General features: G+C 44.7%; 1 protein-coding gene across 1 annotated transcript in view; it reads right to left on the reverse strand.

The window, feature by feature from the left end:
• LOC311239456 (CREB-regulated transcription coactivator 1-like) overlaps positions 1–22708 on the reverse strand; it is a gene marked incomplete at its 5' end in the record, with an annotated part of 140486 nt that overhangs the window by 50400 nt on the left and 67378 nt on the right. Inside the window, 1 exon segment of the mRNA XM_084327764.1 lies at positions 22266–22358. Within this exon segment, the coding sequence (XP_084183890.1) occupies positions 22266–22358 (93 nt within the window).

The following is a 22708-nucleotide window of genomic DNA, read 5'->3' on the forward strand; positions in this document are numbered from 1 at the left end:
TTTATGCTTTGCTCTTGCTGCTTGTTTTACACTGATTCTATGTCTTATTTCTTACTCATGTAAAGCACTTTGAACTGCAATTCCCTGTATGAAAGGATTTTTTTTACTCTATACAAATAAAGTGTAATTAGCGCTATAGATCACGGTAGGAGGAAAGGGCTCTTAGGGTGCTTTCTCACTCACCATTCGGATCCGTTCCGGTTAGGGTGCGGGTCCGTTCCGGTTAGGGTGCGAACTTCCCCCCTCCCTCTCCCCCCTCTAGTTTGTGTACACACTTCAGTCTTGGTTAGCTCCGGGTTCTGTTTACGGTTTGCGTTTTGAGCGTGTACGCTTGCCGTAGGCGATGATGTCATGCTCGAAAATGTAAACAGGAAGAGTGCAGTGGTGTCGCGTGGGTAAAATAACAGGGGATGCCAAAATAAATGTATAATTTCTTTTTATTAAATATTTTTATTAATTTTTTTTTTTTTTTTAAGTCAAGCAGTCACCATGTACACTACAGTATGGCTCGGCGGCCAGTCAAACTTTCTTTTTATTTATTTAACAGATTGCAGAATGGGTACAATACAGTACGGCTCAATACACACAATTTTATAAGGGGATGCAGACCAGAGAAAGATGTTTGTCTTGTTTACATCAGGGTCATTAATACTGCTGGAGCATTGGTTCATCTTTGGTCCGATTTTTCCTTGCACGATTTTGCGCGCCGCGTCGGAGCAAATTTGAGACACATATTCGGTTGCAAAAAGGTGTCCCACGGTCTCCTCTATGGCCGTGAATATTTTCACGCGGATCGGAATCACGGCGCGCCCGTGGGACACTTTTCCGTTTCGGCGAGTTTATTCCACGCTTTCGGCTTTCCTTTTCTAAGCATTTTCGGGGCTACATGTGAATGAGTAAAAGTTGCGGGACGCCCAGATGTTCCCACGATAGAAAGCTCGCGTGGAGCCCATAATAGGCTCACTTAATACAGTGTTTTTAAAATCACGCGACATTTTCAGGGTCGCGAGCCGACCTTTTCCCCTCGTTTTCGATGATGGAAGTGATTTAGGAAAAGCTTCGGCACGCCGAGAGGTACCCGTGGATTTAATCTCGCGAGGATCGGGGCAATATTCGGCCCGTGGGAGCAGTCACGAGTTAATAAAATGTTCAAATGTGCAGAGGGGAGGCCAGACTACTTCAATCAATCAATCAATAACAACATTAACGAGACTCTCGTTGTGTCTATTCTGATAACGCTAACGTTACCTCTCATTGTGTCTATTCTACAAGCGTTAACGTTAGCTAGGCTGTCTATGCTAACGCTAACAAGCTGTAACGTTACCAGTCGCGTCTATTTGCTAACGTTAGCATTAGGTAATAACCGGTTTAAAATGGATGGTGATTACCTCACGTTGTGTCTATTCTACTAGCATTAACGTTACTCATACAAACAATCAATAGAGAGTTATATTGATCGCGCTATGTACAATAGCCATGCTAAAACGCTAGCACAACATTAGCACAACATAAGCTTAAGCCTTAACAAGTCAGCGATCTTTTTGCGAGACTAAACTCTCCGCTCGGTGGCAAATTGTGTTGATGTCGGTTTTGTTTAATCAATAAATGAGGCAGAATACACAGTGACTGTATTGTTTGTTTATTGAACTTGTGCCTGCTGCAACCATAATGAAATCCTATGCGAGACATTCAAGATGGCGGCTTTCTGTTTTCGTTCAGACTCTCCAAACAGTGACGCGTCTCTCTTCTGACCAATCAGTGGTCTGCAGTTTTTCACGTGACTTTTGTGGTACCAGTTCTACTCGCTTGGCTCGCGCTAAGAACCTCGACAGAGCAGGGACTAAAATAGTACCCAGAAAGTACCCAAAAAGTACCTGCTAATGGAAAACCGAAAATACAGAGTAGAGTAGAGTAGAGTAGAGTAGAGTAGGTACCATGCAGTGGAAAAGCGCCATTAGTCTGCTGACAGGCCCGTTTTAAGGTGTGGGCAGGGCTTTAGTCAGCTCGAATCTGATTGGCTAGTATTGGTTTTGGAGTCCACATACATGGGGAGGCTGGAGAAAGACACCTCCCCCTGCCTCCTCTCCAGTCTCCTCTGCTGCAGTGAGTCTGACAGTGTGTTAGAGAGAGTGAGAAGGAGAAGAGGGAGACATTTAAAAAAATTATAACACGGATGAAAAATAATGATTTTTTATTATTATTGTAAACTATATATATATATATATTTTTTTTTCATATTTCATATTTGATATTAATTCATATTTTTATAGGGAGGCCTGGCTTCCGTTGGCTTCCATGAGGATTCGCCACTGGAAGAGTGTTAAAACGGCGGCGGAGACTGGATGCTGATATAAAATAAACAAATAACCAATAAATATGAAGTTATATTTGAACCTCTGTTGTCAAGCCTTGTCAATATAACCCACCCCCTTTTCTCACGAATGGATGGTGTTGTAGAGTCCGCTTTTGAGCATGTCCCAGGGCTAACGGCTAATGCTAGTTAGCTTAGCCTATTACTAGTCTAGTATAGCCACTGTAGCACTTATTTTTCAGCAAAGAACGTGCAATAAACAAAACGGATACATTCACTGTGTTCTGCCTCTCATTTGTTGATGAAACAAAACTAACATCAACACAATTGAACACCAAAAGCGGAGTTTAGTCTCATCGGCGCCGATTGTTAGCTTACATGCTAACGTGAATGGAATATGCCAGTATAACAGTATAGCATTGTGGCTAGCAGCTAACGTTAGCAGCTAACGCCAGCCAGCACCAAACTGATATCGGGAGCTATCAGTAGCTAGATAACATTAGAGACACCACTGGTCTAATAGAAATAAATGCATTCGAACAAGAAACCAATGTATAGACATAGCACTGCCCAAAATTCAAGCAAGCATGAAAGCATTAAAGTAACGACGTTGTGTGCGTCACGCCCCCCGCTCCCACTGGCCCGCACCCAAGACCACCTATTTCATCGGTCCAGGTTCAGCGCCCCCGGGGACGAATCAGCGGGGGGAGGGGACAGGGGGGAGCGTTCTCACTCAGACAGACACACCTTTTTCTGGTTCGACCCGCCGCTGATTCGACCCCGAATGGTGAGTGAGAAAGCACCCTTAGAAAATTGTGGATCACACGTTCTTCCAGGATGCACAAGGACGGACAAGCACACCACAAGTGTGGGGGTGACGTAGAGCACAAAAAGAGTGCATTGAAGGCGTGTAAGCACACCCCTGTGCTTCAAATGGATTGCTCCAAATCTACTAAGCTGTCTGTCAATCGAAGGAGGTTGGAATCGCTACATCTTCACCAAACTGAACAATTTACAGTACTTTGCAAGGTTTCTATGAGGACATGTATTCACCTCGTCGATTATAGAACAGCACTAGAGGATTATTGTCTATTTGGTCTGAAATGTGAATGGAAACAAAAGTGAGTTGTTTACAAGACATTTTTTTAAAGTTCCTTTAATAGAATCTTGTACTGTTGTATAGACTTGGATGGACCACGCCTGAAGAAGCTTGGATAAGGTGCTTCAAGCTGAGCACATTCAGTACGGAAACTGTACACAAACTACACAAACTCTACTGCTAATTTCACTTCATCAAACAAAGCTGCTACATGCAGGTCTTTGGTCAGAGACCATTGTCAGAGCGGCTGTGGTGCAGTTGCAGGCGTGATTCCCCCCTCTCGTGTCACATTGCTTGATTACTGGAAGTTAAGGCCTTGGAAACAGGTAAACATTCAAAGCTATCAGGAAGAAGACTCTAAGGCCGTAACACAAATCCCAGGCTTTCAGACTTGGAAAATCACCAAATCCAACCATTAGGCCAGCACATTATACAATGATCCTCTTGAGAACATCACCAAATGGCACACCCACAACCTCATGGATAAGAGGCACAGGCCACTTCATCAAAGTGCATCATAATCAGTCCTCTTCAACCAGGACAATAGTTCACCATAAGTGCTTCTCAACATGGAAACATGGTTAGATTTAAGTGTAATGATTCTATTGGATAAAAAAAAGATTGTAATTGTGAAATGGCCTTGGCTAGAGGGTATCCACATTTGATTGATTTATTCACCTTAAAGTTGTTTATAAATCATATATTTACCTTAACCCTAACCCTTAACTTTCATTAGACATTCGCCTTACCTCACCTTACTCTAAAATAGAGATTAAAACCAAGATTTGTGTTATCATTGATTTTCAAAATGATAATGTATTTCAACAAAATGCAGATATCTTCTAGCCATTACCATCGTAAAAGGCTGGCAACACTTAGACAACACTTCCTGACGGCACGATCTCTCAATCTTCCCAAAGAGGTCCTCCCCGGGGGCTGACTGTTACCACAGCAACTGATCTCATACTGTCCTCAAGTTGTTATTCTCAAATACGTGATCCTTCAACAGAAACAAGAGAGTGCAGGGCGGCTGGGTGGCGCAGCGGACATTGCGCTTGTCACCAACGCAAGAGACACCGGGTTTGAATCCGGCTGTCGGCGTTGCCTCCGGCTTGGGCCGGCCGTCATACTAACTCAATTGGCAGAGTTAGCGGGTGGAAGTCGATGGGTGGTAATTTGGACGTTGTGAACAGTGACTCCTACAGGTCGGTTGGGGCGCCTGCACAGCAAAGTCAGGAAAATGGCAGGGGCAGTGTGAGCCTCCTACACGTTACTCCTCGCCAAATGAGAGTCCGCGCTGGCAGGTGAAAAGATGTGACAGGCTGCCTCCACATGTATCGGAGGGGACATGTGATGGAAGGCTTCTATCCTCCCTACAACCGGCCAGTGGGGGGCATATGCGAGCAACGATCAGGACAGGGGAGGGAGAATTGGCAGGAGAGGTAAATTGGGATGGGGAGAAAAATCACAGAAAAAGGAGGAGAAAAAAGTAAAAAAATTAAATAAAATAAAAAACAAGAGAGTGCTTTAAGCTTGTGGTTCTAAGGTTGTGAGCAAATTGGCCCAAACTGTTAACACAATGGGGACAAACAACGTATATATCCGTGTTTCGATTCCACCCGTTGTGGACAGAAGCACGGATAAATCCGTGGCAAGTTGTTATTGCTTTTATTCCATTTTAATAACCTATTCAAGGTCGCCGAGCGGCACTGCAGATATACCCTACTCTTTGAATTCGAGAAGGTGCAATACCGGCCAGATCCTCTTAGGGGCGCTATCGCGATAATGCAGTGTTCCCTGTGGCCGAACGGTGGACTCTTTTTTCTTTTTTATACTTTCAATGGAGTTTTATGTTAGCTCGATTCTGGATCTGCAGCCTGTAGCTTGGATTACGTTTTGCATCGCAGATTTCACCATGCAATAAGGGGATTTATCATCAGCCAATGGACATATCGATCTACCAGATGGCAATCGATAACGGGGAAATGCTCGGGGGGATCCCACCGGACCACGGTAAGATCTTTTTCACGTAAAGTACACCCCTTGTTTTGATAGCCATCCAGGCGTTCGGCCTATGAGGCTAATGAGGCTAACACGGTTATTGTTAATCAATAATCAGAAACGACGTCCCCCGCCCCCCCCCCCCCCCCCCTTTCATGCATACATGCGTGAGGATCGTGCCAATCATATGCAGTTTGAGTTTTAACTGGAGCGTATCTATAACCGAAATGCCATTGGATTTAACGTTATTAGCTATTATTATCTCGGCTTCCAGGAAATATACTAGACCAAATCCGGTATAATGCTTATATTCACGGCGCTATAAAATGAGAACGTATCCTTCTTTAAAGGATAACTCCAACATTTTGGGAAATTAGCTTATTTAACATCTTCCCTGGAGTTAGATAAGAAGATACATACCTTTTTTGTCTCTGTGCGTGCATTTAGCTTAGGGAACAGACGCTCCGTTAGCATAGCTTAGTTTCAGGACAGTACCCTGACGTTCCCTACAGGTTTGTTGATATTCTCATTCCTTCAAAGGATCTGAACCGATTGAAGTTCATGGATACCATGACTTAAAATCCTCTTACCTTGACGATTTAAAGCCTCCCCAATTTAGAAAACAGTAATCCAATGGCTGGTATTGATATACTACTAACTACTGCACGCTAACGGAGCTAACCGGACACTCAAGCAGATAACGAGAGCAATGACTTCCTTTCTGGGGGGTTTCAAAATAAAAGAGCGACGTCTATAGCAGCGGAAAACGTTTATTTTGTACATTATCTAACGTTAACACGAACCTAAACTAACTTTAGGTTAGTTGTAACGTTAGTTTAGGTTCGTGTTAACGTTAGATAATGTACAAAATAAACGTTTTCCGCTGCTATAAACGTCGCACTTTTATTTTGAAAACCTCAGAAAGGAAGTCATTATATTTGCTTTACACATCCTGTTCTGCGTTAGCTCCGAGCGTCCAGTAGTTAGTAGTATATTATCAATACCAGCCATTGGATTACTGTTTTCTAAATTGGGGAGGCTTTTAATCGTCAAGGTAATAGGATTTTAAGTCATGGTATCCATAAACTTCAATCGGTTCAGATCCTTTGAAGGAATGAGAATATCAACAAACCTGTAGGGAACGTCAGGGTACTGTCCTGACCCACTTCCAGTGATGAAGCTAAGCTAAGCTAACGGAGCGTCTGTTCCCTAAGCTAAGTGCACGCACAGAGACAAAAAAGGTATGTATCTTCTTGTCCAACTCCAGGGAAGATGTTAAATAAGATAATTTCCCAAAATGTTGGAGTTATCCTTTAAGCCATTTTGAAGGGACGGTTTATGGCAGGGGTCAGGAACCTTTTTGACTGGGAGAGCCATAAAAGCCAAATATTTCTAAATATATTTCATTGAGAGCCATATAGTATTTTTAACATATAATAAATTAAATATGTCTTACTTTTAATGCGACTTCTGGTGCTGCATGGTTTTGCTGATGGCCTTGTAATCTGGTTCATAAGTGGTGAGATTGAGCTTCATGCAGGCGTTGAGGCTTCCATCAGTTAAACGTGAGCGTAGGTTGGTCTTAATGTTCCTCATATGCGAGAATGACTGCCCACATGCATATGTAGAGCCAAACATGGTCAATACAGCAATACTCACGCTGCATTGTGTGGTATGTCACAGGAAGCTCGTTCCAAGTTTTAAGAATCAGCTGGTCTTCAGGTTGAAGATTTTTCATTTCTGTCCACTTGTGTTCCCTCGCCAGCTCTGCTCGCTATATCTTCAGCTACAGATACTATTAGCTGTATCTTCAAAACTAATTTCTGTTTACTTTAAAATGACACAGTATTATTAAGAAATATCACAAGTATTAATAAAAAAAAAAAAAAAAAAAAAATTACTAAAAAGATTCTGGGAGCCATATGCTGTCACCAGAAGAGCCATATATGGCTCGCGAGCCATAGGTTCCCGACCCCTGGTTTATGGTCTCAATTCACAATGAGAATGGACAGATAGCAATACTATAAAGTATAGATTTAGCTCTACAAACAGCCCCACGTCTGTTTACATATCCCGGTCCTCTTGAGATTAATTAGACTCATCCCAGTGGCCGCGAAAGTGTTAAAGTAACAGTAACAATTGAAGTTATATGATTTTCAAGCAACAGCAGCAATAGGCCAACCTTTTCAATGTAGGCTACTTCCATTGTGCATTAAGGTTACAACTATGGTCGGACTAATGTAATGTCAGTGTTGTTTTTCTTTTACTATGAATTATAAATTGTTATTACATGGCGTTTTAACATTCACCGAAATGCTTGATTGTGATTGGTCAATAGCCCCCGACAGTGGTGAATTATTTTTCGATAACCACCGGTGATTATTGTTTTTCGCAGCTGGAGTAATCAAGCCCCACTGACACACACTGTTTCAGTGCAATCAGACACACCTGCTGGGCTGCCCGCGATAATAATAATCACTTTATTTGGGCTGACAGAGCCACAGAACAACGTACGGTTATGTATATAACCATAGTTACATGAATGTAGTGACGCTCAGCATCATTAGTGCACATACTTCACTCCAGTACTTGTGCACTGAATAAAAACTCACAAATGTACCTTTACCTACCAACATCCGTCTGGCCACACCCCCATCCGCCACCTATATAAGCAGGGGTGTGGCCATACACTCACCTTCTTCTCAATCTTTCACCACAAGGCAAGATCAAGGGCCGCAGTGGCGTCCTGACGCTGAGTGTCACTACATTCATGTAACTATGGTTATATACATAACCGTACGTTACATGTCATGTAGCTCTTCTCAGTGTCATTAGTGCACCATAGGAGCTGAGCAGAGCTTACGCCCGACAAATGTACCCCACTGAGGCCCCCCACAACCATCAGAACCGGAGAAGACCCGAGCCCCCACGACCCTCCCTATTGGAGGACGGGAGGGAGACGGATCCGACCGTGCGACGAGGAACTCGAGCAACTTAACGCACAGGGTGCAGACCGTGGGGCAACCCACGACTACGCACACGCACAACCCGCATGCCACCAGGGAACGAATGGAAGGAACAAACCTCGTTACCACCCCCAAAATCACGGGGGTTAAGAGCAAAGCACAACCCCGTGGCAAGGCCGTAGCAGCGGAGCGCGAAGGAGGACCCAGACCCAGAAGGGACTGGATCCCCCCGGAAAAAGGGGGCCCGGAGAGGCCAACGACGCCACAGCATCGAGACCAGGCGGTCACTAGTGACACCGCCCCCCACATCGCCAGCGTATTCGGACAGGGCCCATCCAAAAGCAGGCCCTTCCCCCCAACAGCACGCCGCCTGGCTCACTGCCCCTGGCATATCCAGGCAGTCACCAACCAAGCACAACCCAGGCCTGAACCTACACCGCCTCCAAAAACGAACGAGATCGGACGAGTTCAGGGCGGCATGGCCGTAACTCGAAGCACTCAAGAGGCTACACAACAGCGGGAGCAGGGGAGACGACCTCCAGAAGAGGCCAATCCCTCAATCCAGGCAGCAGGCACTTGACCCGAGCCTGGAGCACTGCGGACGAGACCGGCGCCAAAAGGGGTCAACTGAAAACAGCACCCCGGCGGAAGGGGCGTATGCAGGCATTGTTGAGCACCATGTCAAAGCCTCCACAAAAACCCCCCGACGCTCTAGAGGGGCCGAGGCAGAGAAGGCTGACACGATTGGCAGACGTCATGAACGTGCAGGGGCACACTCAAACGGGTAACCCGGGAGTTGACTCCGCTCCAACACACCAGGGAATCAACCACCCTCTTGGTTCAACATGAGGTGGTTGTTCCTATAACCCCTCAGGAAAAAACTCCAAAACACACCTGCGGGTATACACTGGCTATACCGCAGTACAAGTGTTTCAGTTTTCAAAAAGGGGTTTGAAAACAGCAGATCTGCGTCCCCGGCGGACAACGGGTTAACTGATCTGGACCGGCGTGACCAGAACCAGTCCTGTGCCCTAATCACGCCGACATCCCCGACACTAGGAGGGGGGTAGGTACACGTGTCGATCTAAAACAATATAGAGGGCGCCACCCAGACGGTCCCCTATGTACCGCGCTCAGTGGCCCACCCCAAGGGCGTGAGACCCCTCTACCTATGTTTTGATCTATTCCGTTAACATCCCCCAGATATGAACAAGAATTCGTCGAGACAACACTGGCACTCGGAAGAGACAGACTCCATCCCAGTTGCCCCATAAAAACGCTGTTTTAATGATGAGCAACCAGGGCGCGCAGGCCCATGCGTGATTCCCATGAGAAGCACCCAGGGCCAGCACTATATACACGTCGAGACCCAAACACATCAATGGATAGTCACAAGACACCAGACATTGTTCCTCCAAGCCGCCTGGGAGAACGACAAGAAGCCGTCGCGCTTTATTTCCTCTTTTATAATAAAAGAGAAAAAACAGACCGACATGAATCCCATGTGACGCGGCTGAAGGAAAAAATATTTAAACTTTTACACCTCGTCAACCTCTCCACAAGAGGGAGACGGGAATCCTCAGAGACTTCCCACGTGAGCCACAAATTGAAAAGTCAACGTAACATTGAGCCATGTGACCAAAAGGCTCAAGTTACACATATATCGAGCGTAGCAGAACACCAAGTTCCTACGCTCTGCCACGACAACTTGACAATAACAGAGAACCACACATGGGGCCTGTAAAAAACTCACAGAAGTCATCGTCCAATAGAAACGTGCCCAGTGACGTATTCTATGACAGGGGGAATCCCATGACTCAACTGCCCGTGATGGGTGCGGAGTCAGAGAAACCCCCCCCCCCCCCCCCCCCATGCCTAGCTGACCTATCAGCGTGGCCGGACCGAATGAAAAGAGGGCCAAACCCCCTGACCAATCAGAAGAGGGAAGGAGGGGTTTATTCGGTTTACCCCCTCACAAACCAAACCCTCGTATACGATAACAACAATAGCCATATGATACCTTAAGTAGCCAGCATGCTAACGAACAGCGTATATCCAAAGGATAAGCTACCCAACACACGCTAGCCACAGACGAAGTCTGTGAACAGGATTTATAACAAGGCCAAGGTTTATATGTGAACACGACACCCGTGTTTTATGTTACAAGAACACAGAAGTTTGATAGAGAGAGCGCGGTCTAAAAGACCGTGGTACCATTACACACATGAGCACTTCTGCAGACCAACACTACAGTGTTGTGGCTCAATATCACCGTTTTAAGCAACATAACACACAACTAACCTCTACCTTTATATGAAGAACATAAGTCTTCAGGCCGAGGAAGAAAAAACCCTTTCGACAGAGTGTTAGCCACAGGCCTTGCTAAGCACACATGTATATGTAGCGACCAAACAAAGACTAAAAGTCTAGCCCTCCTATCAAACCCACACTAGCGAAGTTTAACACATCGTATCCCCATCATATGTAGTGAATAAACACACAGTTTGTAACAAAATACAGTCGCTCCTAGGAGGGACTTTTTATTTGGACAAAATCATATGTGGGTCGGGGAAGGGAACAGGGGAAAACAATAGGGGGAAAAGTCATCTTTTAGCGACGCTTGCCACGAGCTGCTCGTGGCTTCACTGGCTTGCCACCCCGGGGAGCCCCGGAGGGACGGTAAAGGGTTGCCTGGTCTCGACGATCCCTACCGTCACATCCGAGCGTGGATGGGCCGGCTGCAGTGGTCGAAGCGCCCTCTCTCCTCCTGGCCTTCTTCGCCGAAGGGCCAGCAGTGGCGGTGGTAGCGGCGGCGGCTTCGGACGCGGATCCCCGACGACGAGCCTTCCGCCTGACTCCACCGGCGACATCGGGCAGGGGGAAGTGAGGCTGGAGCACGGACCGCTCCTCCTGCATATCCCTGCAGGTTGCAGTCATGAGCTGCAACGCCGACCCGAATAGCCCAGCATCGGAGAGGGGTGCCGTCAGTAGGGGAAGCCTCTTCCTGTCCGGCACTCGCACCTGCTCCAGCCAAAGATGGCGCTGAGCTAGAGTGGCCAGGGCACGTACTTTCCGGATCAGATGCAGGATGGCTCCAGCCGCCTGGGCGTGCTGCATGTTGTTCCTCCGTCAGCACCGTACCACCCGTCATCATCCCGGACATGAACCTCGCCAGCTGCGCAATGTTGGACGTCGCAGCCGAGGTTTGGGTTCCGGCGATGAATGACTGGTCACTCCAGTTGGCCAACCGCCTCGCCGATTTCCCGTGGGGAACCGGCTTCCGCAAAGGCTCCCACACCACCTCAGGACAAAGGAGAGACGCCATCGGCCTATCAAGCCGAGGCACCCCCTCCTTCATACCCTCGACCAGACCCACCACCCTCGTGACTTGCACGTAGGCGGGGGTGAGGCCCGTGATGTGGGAGACCACCTGTCCCTGACGGACGTAGGCCTCCATTGAGGGAAAAAATGGGCAGACAACGCCCGTCTCCCTCACAGGACGACGTTGCCATAAGTGACCTATGAGATCATCAGGGACAGGAGCAGGCAGTGGCTGCGGCAGCGGCACGCCGTTTGTGACTGCCGCCGCCGCCATGAGCCCGGGGAACAAGGCACGTAGTTCCCCATGCGTACCTCCCCCCACCGAGCTTGCATCCCTCACATGCGACAGACTACTGCCCATTGCAGAGCCACTCTCCGATGTGGCTGATAGCAGGGCATCTCGTCGCTGAGTCGGAGGTTCTAACCCGACACCAGAATACGAGGGACCCCAAGGAGACATATCACCCCTTGCCATTTCATCCTGAACGGAAGGGGAATATGTCTCCACCGGGGCGTCGAACAAAAGAACATCTGCTTCTACCATGTAATCCATCGGCCACAGAGAAACAGACGCACCTTCTTCCGGCTCCAGCAACTCCCCGAAACCAGGCCGTTTGCGCCTGCACGCTACCATCCTACGACGGGAGCGAGCAGACGCAAAAAGCTTGCGTCTCAAATCCTCCGCCTCGAGAGGAGCCGGCCGCCCAATGGCAGACGACCCCTCTGCGGCGGAGGAACCAGAGCAGGAACCAGGCCATCTCACAGGAGACGGCGCTGGTGCACCAGCTCCTCGGAGAGGCAAGCTACCCACCGGACGTCTACCGGGCGCGGATGACGTCCACGGCAGCGGCGTCAAACCCGCCCCAAGACGCACGGCAGAGAAGGCAACGGAAAACCGCTGGTGAAGGGTGACGTTGCTAGCGCGACCCCCCGAGGTAAACATTATAGCTTAGCTTTTTTCTTTTGAAAATTATGAGAGACAGAAAAAAGCAAGAAATAATGTGAACGCTTTTACTCAACTTTCTTCAGCTAATAAACCTCGTCAAAGTGATTGGTAGACAGGCACTTTCTTGTGGTGAAAGCGAAGAAGGAGGTGAGTGTATGGCCACACCCTGCTTATATAGGTGGCGGATGGGGGTGTGGCCAGACGGATGTTGGTAGGTAAAGGTACATTTGTGAGATTTTATTCAGTGCACAAGTACTGGCGTGAAGTATGTGCACTAATGACGCTGAGCAGAGCTACATGACATGTAACTGCGTCTGCATTTGATCTCGTCTTGTCGATTTTGTAAAATGAATTAGGTATATTGTTAGTAAGTTAGCCATGTAATAAGCGGGATAATGTATAGCTATACTCTGTCATCATCGCAAAATAATTTACCTTCACTGACGTTTAAAACACCTCGCCGAGGCGTCTCTGTATTTTAAACTCCGTGTCGGTCAATTATTTTGCGACAATGACCTCGTAGCTATACATTATCCCTTACATATGATTATTGTATGATGATGTAGCTGTATGGTAAGCAATGTGCAATCTTGTTTGTGCAGTATAATTGATCCAGTCCAGTTAAGGTCTGGCACCCTGCCATTGGCTGTGGAAGTGGGTAGATTCCAAGGTACACCTGAGGAGGAGCGGTTGTGTGTTCTCTGTGCTCTGGGAGTGGTGGAGGATACAATTTTGTTTTTCACTGCTCCTTGTACACAGACTTGAGGAGGGTTTTATTTGAGAAAGTTAAATTTATAAATCCGGATTTGTTTTGGCAGTCTGAGAGTTATATGTTGAGTTGTTTTTTTGTGGAGGATATTTTCAGTTTTGCAGGATTTTTGGAGAAAGCATGGCACTTAAAGGAAAACTCCAACATTTTGGGAAATTAGCTTATTTAACATCTTCCCTGGAGTTAGACAAGAAGATACATACCTTTTTTGTCTCTGTGCGTGCATTTTAGCTTTGGGAATAGACGCTCCGTTAGCATAGCTTAGCTTCATCACTGGAAGTGAGTAGGGGCCGGAACCTTACAGTGCCTTACAGTGTATTGCAAGGTCTGACATTGACCAAACTTGATATGCATGACCTTGGTGGGCTCTAGGTCAACTCCTGAAAAGGGGGTCAATGTCAGACTTTGCAATCAAAAGTTAGGGGGCTAATAACCCTTGCCATAATTTCAGTGTGCCCCCTAACTTTTGATTGCAAGGTCTGACATTGACCCCCTTTTCAGGAGTTGACCTAGAGCCCACCAAGGTCATGCATATCAAGTTTGGTCAATGTCAGACCTTGCAATACAGTTCCCTGACAAAACACATTATATCCTATATAATTTGATATGAATTCCTCTTGTTTCTTTGAAGTACATTGTTTACAACTTGTGTGACGTATGTGGGTTGGTCATTATCATTATTACTGTATTTGGAAGACCATGTGAACATCAGGTTAGTATAATTAGTATGTGTTATGTTATTTTGGCTTGTGTGATGTGTCATCTGCTAATCCTGTTTCTCTTTCTCCCTTCCCAGATACCACTCATCCCCCTGATTGAGCTGATTGCACCTGCTTGATTGCACCTGTGGGCAGTCAAGTGGATGAGTGGATATAAACTGGAAGATGACACACACACGGGGCGCCTTATTGTGTCACTTGCCGGTGATCACGGTGTTGGAGGTTGCCTGTGGTTGCCACTGTGGTGGAACTGTGCTCTATTTTTCCCTGTTGTATTATATTGGCCTTGTCTCCATAATTACATGGGACTGTGTGTTCCTTCTGTTCACACTGCTACCTGGTAGGTGTCTCTGCTAGCGTTGCTACCAGGTAGCATATAGATATATATATATATATATAGATTGGCCTCTGTGTAAATTGACACATTCATGGGGGAGCACATCTATATGATTGGCCTTATCATTTGATTCCTAGTGTTGCTGTTTGTCTGTATGTGTACCGTGTTTGTCCTCCCCTTACCTTTTTCCCTTTGTGTGATCTGGGTTGAAATCCCCACTGACAACATCCCTTTTCCCTTTGGGAAAAGGCCGTGGGTTGGAAGCCCCACTGTAATCAGGGATTAAAGCAAAAAAAAATCTCCTGACTGAAATTTTTTTCAGGCCAAGTCATATTCTTATTTTAACCTCCACTGTATTTCTTTTTAATAGCGTTGGCGTTTTAAGGGAGCCTACTTGTTTCGGTTTCGTCGATAATCCAATGTACAGTTACCCCCCCACCCCGCCTACCCAACCCTTCCCTCCCCAACCACCTCCAATGTACAGCCCCCCCCCCCCCTCCACCCAACCTCCTCCAATGTACAGTTTCTTCGTCAAATGTATATGCTCTCTTTTTTAGACTCTTATTGTATCACAAACAATACTGTGTAAATCTGGTACGTCATAAATGTATAGATGTAGCAGTATTATCTATCTGTATGTCATGTATGTCATATATGTTATGATGAATTGAAAATGGGGGACCCTGATGTAAAGAGGAAAGTCTTTCTCTGGTCTGCAACCCCTTGACAATTGTGTGTATTGAGCTGTACTGTATTGTACCCATTCTGCAATCCGTTATAACAATCAATCAATATTTAACCGATTGCAGAATGGGTACAATACAGTATGGCTCAATACACACAATTGTTAAGGGGATGCAGACCAGAGAAAGACGTTTGTCTTGTTTACATCAGGGTCCCCCATTTTCAATTCAGTGACATTTATGACATGCATGACATTGACATCATGACATTTATGGCATAGGGACATACTACAGGTATATAGTACTGTTACATTTGTGACATATACGATATGCAAATATACAGTAATGTTACCCATAGATCCTGACAGAGAATATATACGGTGGGGAGGAGACTGACTACAGATACACCTGTGTGATGTTGCTACGGAGTTAAGCTAATAAACGTATACTCACAACCACAGCAGGGGACTCACATATTGTACTGTGAAGTAACACGACAATGACAAACGTGTTGTTTCTGTTTTTCTTTTTGACATCGTTGCGGCACACGGAACAAGTTAACTCACCACTACAGCCCCCAGTAGCGCTGCCTAGCCAGTCTCTTCAAACGTCCTCTCCTCTCGAAACTTTTTGTTAGGTGGTCCCGCTGATCATTTTCATCTGAGAACCCCGCGGTGGGTTCTCTTTTTAGTGGCCGGCTTACTCCTTCCATTTAACAGACGCTATTAAGCTAACGTTAGCTAATCGGTATATAGCAGCGAGTGCAAGCAGCGTGGTGGCTGTGACGTTGGTAAACAAGCAGTTGACGCGTGAGGCTGCAAAAAAAGGCGACCTGTCTCTCGAGTCGCTGAGTGATGATGACTGCTTGGCGCGATAGGAAAAAAAAGCCCTTTTCCATATTTGGCGCCTCTGATTGGCTCAATTTTGTTTCAATCTGTATGCATCTACAAATCATGCAAATACTTCCGTCAGACTGCGAATCAAATGGACGGATCTCCCCAATCAAATTGACGGAAATCCGTCTGGAGACGGAATGCTTTAATGCATGTGTAATAAACTTAATTTACCATTTGAAAACGTCTTTGTTTACTACCTGCCTACCCGGGACTGTTTTGAAAAGCATTTTTACTGAGAGAGGCTGTTTCTGCTCATGTGCAGCCTGCTCCATATACTATTCTGTGCGGTCGTTAGACCTCTGTACATGACAACTTGTTATTATGTTTTCTTTTTTGTGGCCATCATTCACTGTTTATGTGTTTTGTAAGCCCATATGGGCTGGGCATACATCTGTATGTAAGACACAAAAATTTAAATATCAAATATCAGATAGCCTACAATGCATGTTTCTTGGCACATTATGTTTTCTTTTTAATAATTGATTCGGTAAATGAGGGAAATGATAATAAAATTGTAAATGGACTGCATTCATATAGCGCTTTTATCCAAAGCACTTTACAATTCAAGCATGAAAATTAAATCACCATAATTGTAGATACAAGATTTTCACCTAAATAGTGGCCATTGCCTTAGTGCTCCGCTCTCTAACAGTAGATTTAGACGCAAAAGATAAATATTGTCTCGCTTTACTTGCGTCAGCTATACAGATGAAACAAGACACTCTAGAGTCTAGACGGTAGCATTGTTGACATTTACAAAAATTACAATATTACTAAATGTAACCTACTTATGCGGCACGGTGGTGTAGTGGTTAACACTGTCGCCTCACAGCTAGAAGGTCATGGGTTCGATTCCTGCTTGGGGACCAGGTTGCCAGTTACCCAGGTGGGGTATCTCCCGGGCCTTTCTGTGTGGAGTTTACATGTTCTCCCCGAAAAAATATCAAATATCAGATAGCCTACATTATGTTTTATTTTTAATAATTGATTAGGTGAATGAGGGAAATTATAATAAAATGCAAGAAAGATGATAAATGGACTGCATTCATATAGCGCTTTTATCCAAAGCACTTTACAACTTATGCCTCACAATCACCCATTCACTCACATTCACACAACGACGGCAGAGGCGACCATGCAAGGTGCCAACATGCTCATCGGGAGCAGTTAGGGGTTAAGTGTCTTGCTCAAGGGGGGGGGGGGTAATGCAATGCAGACAAACAGCTGCATACAGTGCGACCATTTCACTCACATTTGCCCATTCATTTTTGGACACATCACACGGTGTGTGTACTGTACGTGTGCTGTCATAGCTCCACCTACAGGCCTAATGGAGAACACCAGGAGAACACCAGGATGTGAATGGAGGGTGAATATGAGGTATATCGTGTAAATAAGTTTTGATTGATCGCAAGACTACACTGTAATTTTTTTTTATAATAATAAGTTACCAGAACTTAAAAATATTGAGTTCAGTTACTGTGCATTAAGGTTTTCAGTTTTCAATCCATAATAAGTTAACAGAAAAATAAGTACACAACCACATTATTTCAACCTAATAAAACTATGTTTATTGTCATTGTTTTAAGAACACAAGTTGACTTGGTAATACTCACATTTTGAGTTAAAAAAATGGGTTTTAACATGTGCAATGTTCAATGAAATAGAAAAATAAATAATAAAATGTGTTGATTAATCCCACTGGTCACAATGGTGACCGTAATAATGTTTTTGTTATAAGGCTCTGCAAATGTTATAGCAATGTATTTCCAGCTAAATTGAAATAATAAACAAATAAATGGTCTCAATTAAATATGTGGTAGTAAAAAGAACCTGTGGGAGGATTTCAACAAGATAAATGCGACAACAGTGCAAAATATTTCACTATAATATTTATAAAAAAAAAAAGAAATCTTTTTTTAATTCTGCCCCCTGTGCCTATGCAAATGCCCCCGCGTGCCTATGCAGGCACACGTGCCTAGGGTTGCCTACCCCTGGTCTAGACTCTAGAGACGGTAGCCTTGTTGACATTTACAAAAATTACAATATTACTAAATGCAGGGATTAAAGCAAAAACAAATCTCCTGACTGAACTTTTTTTCAGGCCAAGTCATATTCTTATTTTAACCTCCACTGTATTTTTTTTAATAGCGTTACCGTTTTAAGGGAGCCTCTCAAAACAAACTAGTCAGACTACTGCTTGACCTGACTCCTAGAACCCACCTCACCCCAGCCCACTTTGACAACCTAGGATGGCTTAGAGTAGACGACAGAGTACAGCAACTTGCAATGGGCCTGGTCTACAAGATACACTACATGACCAAGGTACCCATGTACATGTCAAAATACTTCCCAAAGGTCAGTGAATTATACCACGATCACAACACCAGAGGGAGCTCCACAAATCATGTTAAACCCAGATTCGGCTCAAACAAGGGACTAAACACGTTTCGCAATTATGCCACATCAATGTGGAACGCCCTACCCAAAGCTGTAAAGGAATGTGAATCACTACCCACTTTCAAAAACACTCTCAAAGAACACCTATGGGAGACTGCAATTCGGAACTGGCCCCTACAAATGTCCTAAGCCAGTTGTACAGTAAATAACCAAGTATGGCTTTGTCAGTATTCCAGTGTACAGTGTCCCCCACCCACCCCCTACCCAACCCCCCCCCCCCCCCCCCCCCTACCCAACCCCCCCCCCCCTACCCAACCCCCCCCCCCCCCCCCCCCCCCCCCACCTACCCAACCTCCTCCAATGTACAGTTTCTACGTCAAATGTATATACACTCTTTTCTGGACACTTTTTGTATCACAAACAGTACTGTATTTGTGAATCTGGTATGTCATAAATGTATAGATGTAGCAGTACTGTCTATCTGTATGTCGTGTGTGTCATATATGTTATGATGAATTGAAAATGGGGGACCCTGATGTAAACAAGACGAAAGTCTTTCTCTGGTCTGCATCCCCTTAACAATTGTATGTATTGAGCTGTACTGTACTGTACCCATTCTGCAATCTGTTAATAAACTTTTCAATCAATCAATCAATCAATCAATACTTGTAGAGCTACTGTCCTGACTGTGACTATAGACCCTACTGTTGTGGTTGTTGTGCCAGGCAGGGAGGCTGTGTGCTGGAGAGTGTGAATGCAAGTCTTGTGGCTAGCTTCTGATTGATGGCGAGCTAGCACCCTTTTCCCATTACTTTGAACCATGAACTAAAAGGCTTGTTATCATACAAACAAGGGACTAAACACGTTTAGCAATTATGCCACAACAATGTGGAACGCCCTACCCGCAGGCGTAAACATTTTTGAATCTTCAGTGTTTCCCACAGGATTTAGTGAGACTGTGGTGGTGGGTGAACCTCAGCCCCTCTAGCTGGTTCCGGGGGCATGCCGTTTTTTGCTAGACGTTCACAGAAAGGTAGTGAAACTAACTGCGTTCTGTTTTATGGCAATAACGTTCAGGTTTGTGGGAGATAATCCCAAAAAATAAGAGAAATAAAAAAGTAAATCCAGAAGTCAGATGATTGACAGGGGCTGGCGTGAGCTGGGTAGGGTCGTTTTTCAAAATTCTAAAGCCCAGAGTCTCTTCCTTCAAAAGACTACACTCACTTTTGGCTGCTCCACTTCCTCCTGTCAATATGCACTGGTTTCCGACTCAATGCCCTGAGATTTCTATAATCTTATATTTAACTAATAACAGTTAAAATCATTGGTAAACAAACGTAATGCTGAAAATATACACTTTACTGTATATATAAGAGGTTAACCCTGTGAAGCCCAAATTAAAAAGACATTAGCAACTTCAGAGGGTGGGACATATAAACATTTACTATCAAATAGCATTGTGAGGCTGAACAACAGCACCAATTGACTATACATGTGCTTAAACATTTTTAAATAAACATTTACAGATTTTTTTTTTTAAATGGCTAAACGTGATTTTGTAATTTTGCAACCGTGGGTCTCACAAGGTACTTTTAACCCTGTGAGGCCCAAATAAAAAAGACATTAGCAACTTCAGAGGCCAGAGGGTGAGACCTATAAACACATGAAGGGTGCCGTGACTGAAAAAAAAGTTGAGAAACGCTGGTATATGGTGTGGCTCTTTGTGGTACCACAGTCATTTTTGTGGCTCTTAGTCTCTGACTGGTTGGCCACCCCTGCACTAGACTGAGCATACATTTGAGCCATCAAAGAAATTAAGCAAAAGTGGTTACCTGTGTTGAACTAGTTTATTTTTTAGAAAATAAACAAATAGACTGGATTACTATTATGACTACTACCACTGCCAATACTAGTGATACATCCCTATTGGCAAACTTTATATTAAAAAAAAAAAGAATATAAAAAAAATATATATATATTTTTTTATAAATATTAATCTAAATATTATATAAATATAATAAAATTGACGGAAATCCGTCTCAGGACGGAACGCTTTAATGCCTGTAAATGTAACCTACTTATGCGGCACGGTGGTGTAGTGGTTAACACTGTCGCCTCACAACTAGAAGGTCCTGGGTTCGATTCCCGCTTGGGGACCAGGTTGCCGTGTTGCCAGTTACCCAGGTGGGGTATCTCCCGGGCCTTTCTGTGTGGAATTTGCATGTTTTCCCCGTGCTCGCAAGGGTTTCCCCTCTCGATAAGATAAACCCAATGGAAAAACATGCACAACAGATCGCTAACGCTATCGCGTCCCTGACGAAGCCAGACAGGAGCACTTGGATTGGTCCCCGGGTGCGGCACTTGCCGCAACCCCTGTCTGCTCCCGGCTGCCCTTGTGGGGGAAGGACAACGGGATGGGAAGTGCAGAGAACATTTAGTCAGCAACTCAGTGCATGTGTGTGTGTGTTCCTGTGGGTCCCCCATCGCATATGCGTGTGTGTGTTAATCTGATTACAAATAAAGACGTATACTTATACTCAATATCTATAGGTTACAGAGCATTCATAGCAGTCTATTTCATATTCATTGTTAAGATACATCTATATTTTCTCCATCACACCTTCGTATTTCTCTCCATTTGTGCCGCTAAGAACGAAGCTGCCCCTGTTTGCTTCTGTTGGTGACTTTCCATTGACTTTGTATGGATTCATGCCACCTCTGGATTTTGCTTCACGTTGGATCTAAGAGTTATAATCCTAAAGATATAATCCTTTTTTTTTTTTAAACCTTTTTCAAAACTGACCCCATACAATTTCCATTCGAAAAAAACTACGGACAGTTCACATGTTTGGAAGGTGTATGCAAACTACATAAAGAGCCTCTCTGCAACCTACAGTATGGATGTCCACAAACCCACCTGCTATGGTGCAGATGTGCAAAACACACAGATATGAATCAACCTCACACACCCCTCAAAAACCAGCTACCAGTAAAAAGAAAAAAAAGAAAAAAAAGAAAGAAACTTAGAACAATGACAAAGTGTGTTCTTCTTGGTGTGCATAGTGTGTTAGATCCAAGATATGTTCAAATTGTTCCAATTTGCAGCCCTTCCTTGTAACAATAATTTCATTCATAATCAGAAGTCGGCACAGAAACGGCAGAGCAACAGAGTCTGTTCGGTTTAGGATCCAGTTGTTGTGTGGTCTAGACTCTAGAGAACCAGGAGAGACAATATTGGGATCTATTGGGAGGTCAGTGAGCTCAGTTTGTTGGTGTCCTTTGAAAATAAAACAACCACATGTTGCTCTAACAGTGTGAGAAGTGAAAAGGTGGGTCTGTGACTTCCTCATGATGCTGTTTATATGAAAACAAAACAACCATACATAGTAGGCTACTAGGGCCGGATAACAATATAGAAGAATATTGTTATAGAATCGTTTCCTTTGAGTGATCTGATTCTTATAATCCCAAGATCAATCTTTGAATGCCTCTTTTCAGTGGATGTGTGAAGGTAAATGTTATTTCTCCTGTCCTGCACATGTCTCTTGTTTGCCTTGCGCCGAGTTGCTGTTGGACTGCTACAGAAACTCAGTTGACCAAATTACAAAATGGCAGGTGCGGACCCCCTGGAACCAGCACCATCAAGCCTCATTTAAAGTATATCTTGAATCTCGAAAATGTAAATGAAAATCTCGAATCGGAACCTTGTGAATAGAAAGGGAATCAAATGGGGTAATCAGTAGCGATGCCCAGCCCTACGTTGCCCAGCCCAGCCCAGTACAACGTTGATCTGAGGATGGCGGTTCAGAGATCTCACCGTGTTGATGTCCATGGGGGTCTGGGAGGAGATCTGACTGCCTGGGGTGTTGGAGGAGTTCTGGTTCTGGTTCAACTGGACCATGTCTGGCTGCTGCAGGGATGATACAAGCAGAGACACCTTTTAATGATGTTTTATACAATCTGACAAATAGGCAGTCCAGCCATACTGATAATTCAGCACTGCAAGCTTTGCTTTATGTTATTCAATTCAAGATCATCAATTCAAGAGCATCAACTCAATTCAACACCATCCTTCATTGAATCAGAAAGGGCATTTATTACTAAACCCTTAGAAATGGCCAATTATTTTAACGAGTACTTTATGGGCAAAGTGAGTACATCAAGACAGGGAATGCCAACATCCAGCTGTGAGTCATCCTATCTATGTATAAAAATGTATATTTAAATCTTTAAAAAAATAAATTCTTATGTACCCCAGTT

Source organism: Notolepis coatsorum (genome assembly GCF_963971535.1).
Source record: "Notolepis coatsorum genome assembly, chromosome: 13".
Lineage (NCBI taxonomy): Eukaryota > Metazoa > Chordata > Actinopteri > Aulopiformes > Paralepididae > Notolepis > Notolepis coatsorum.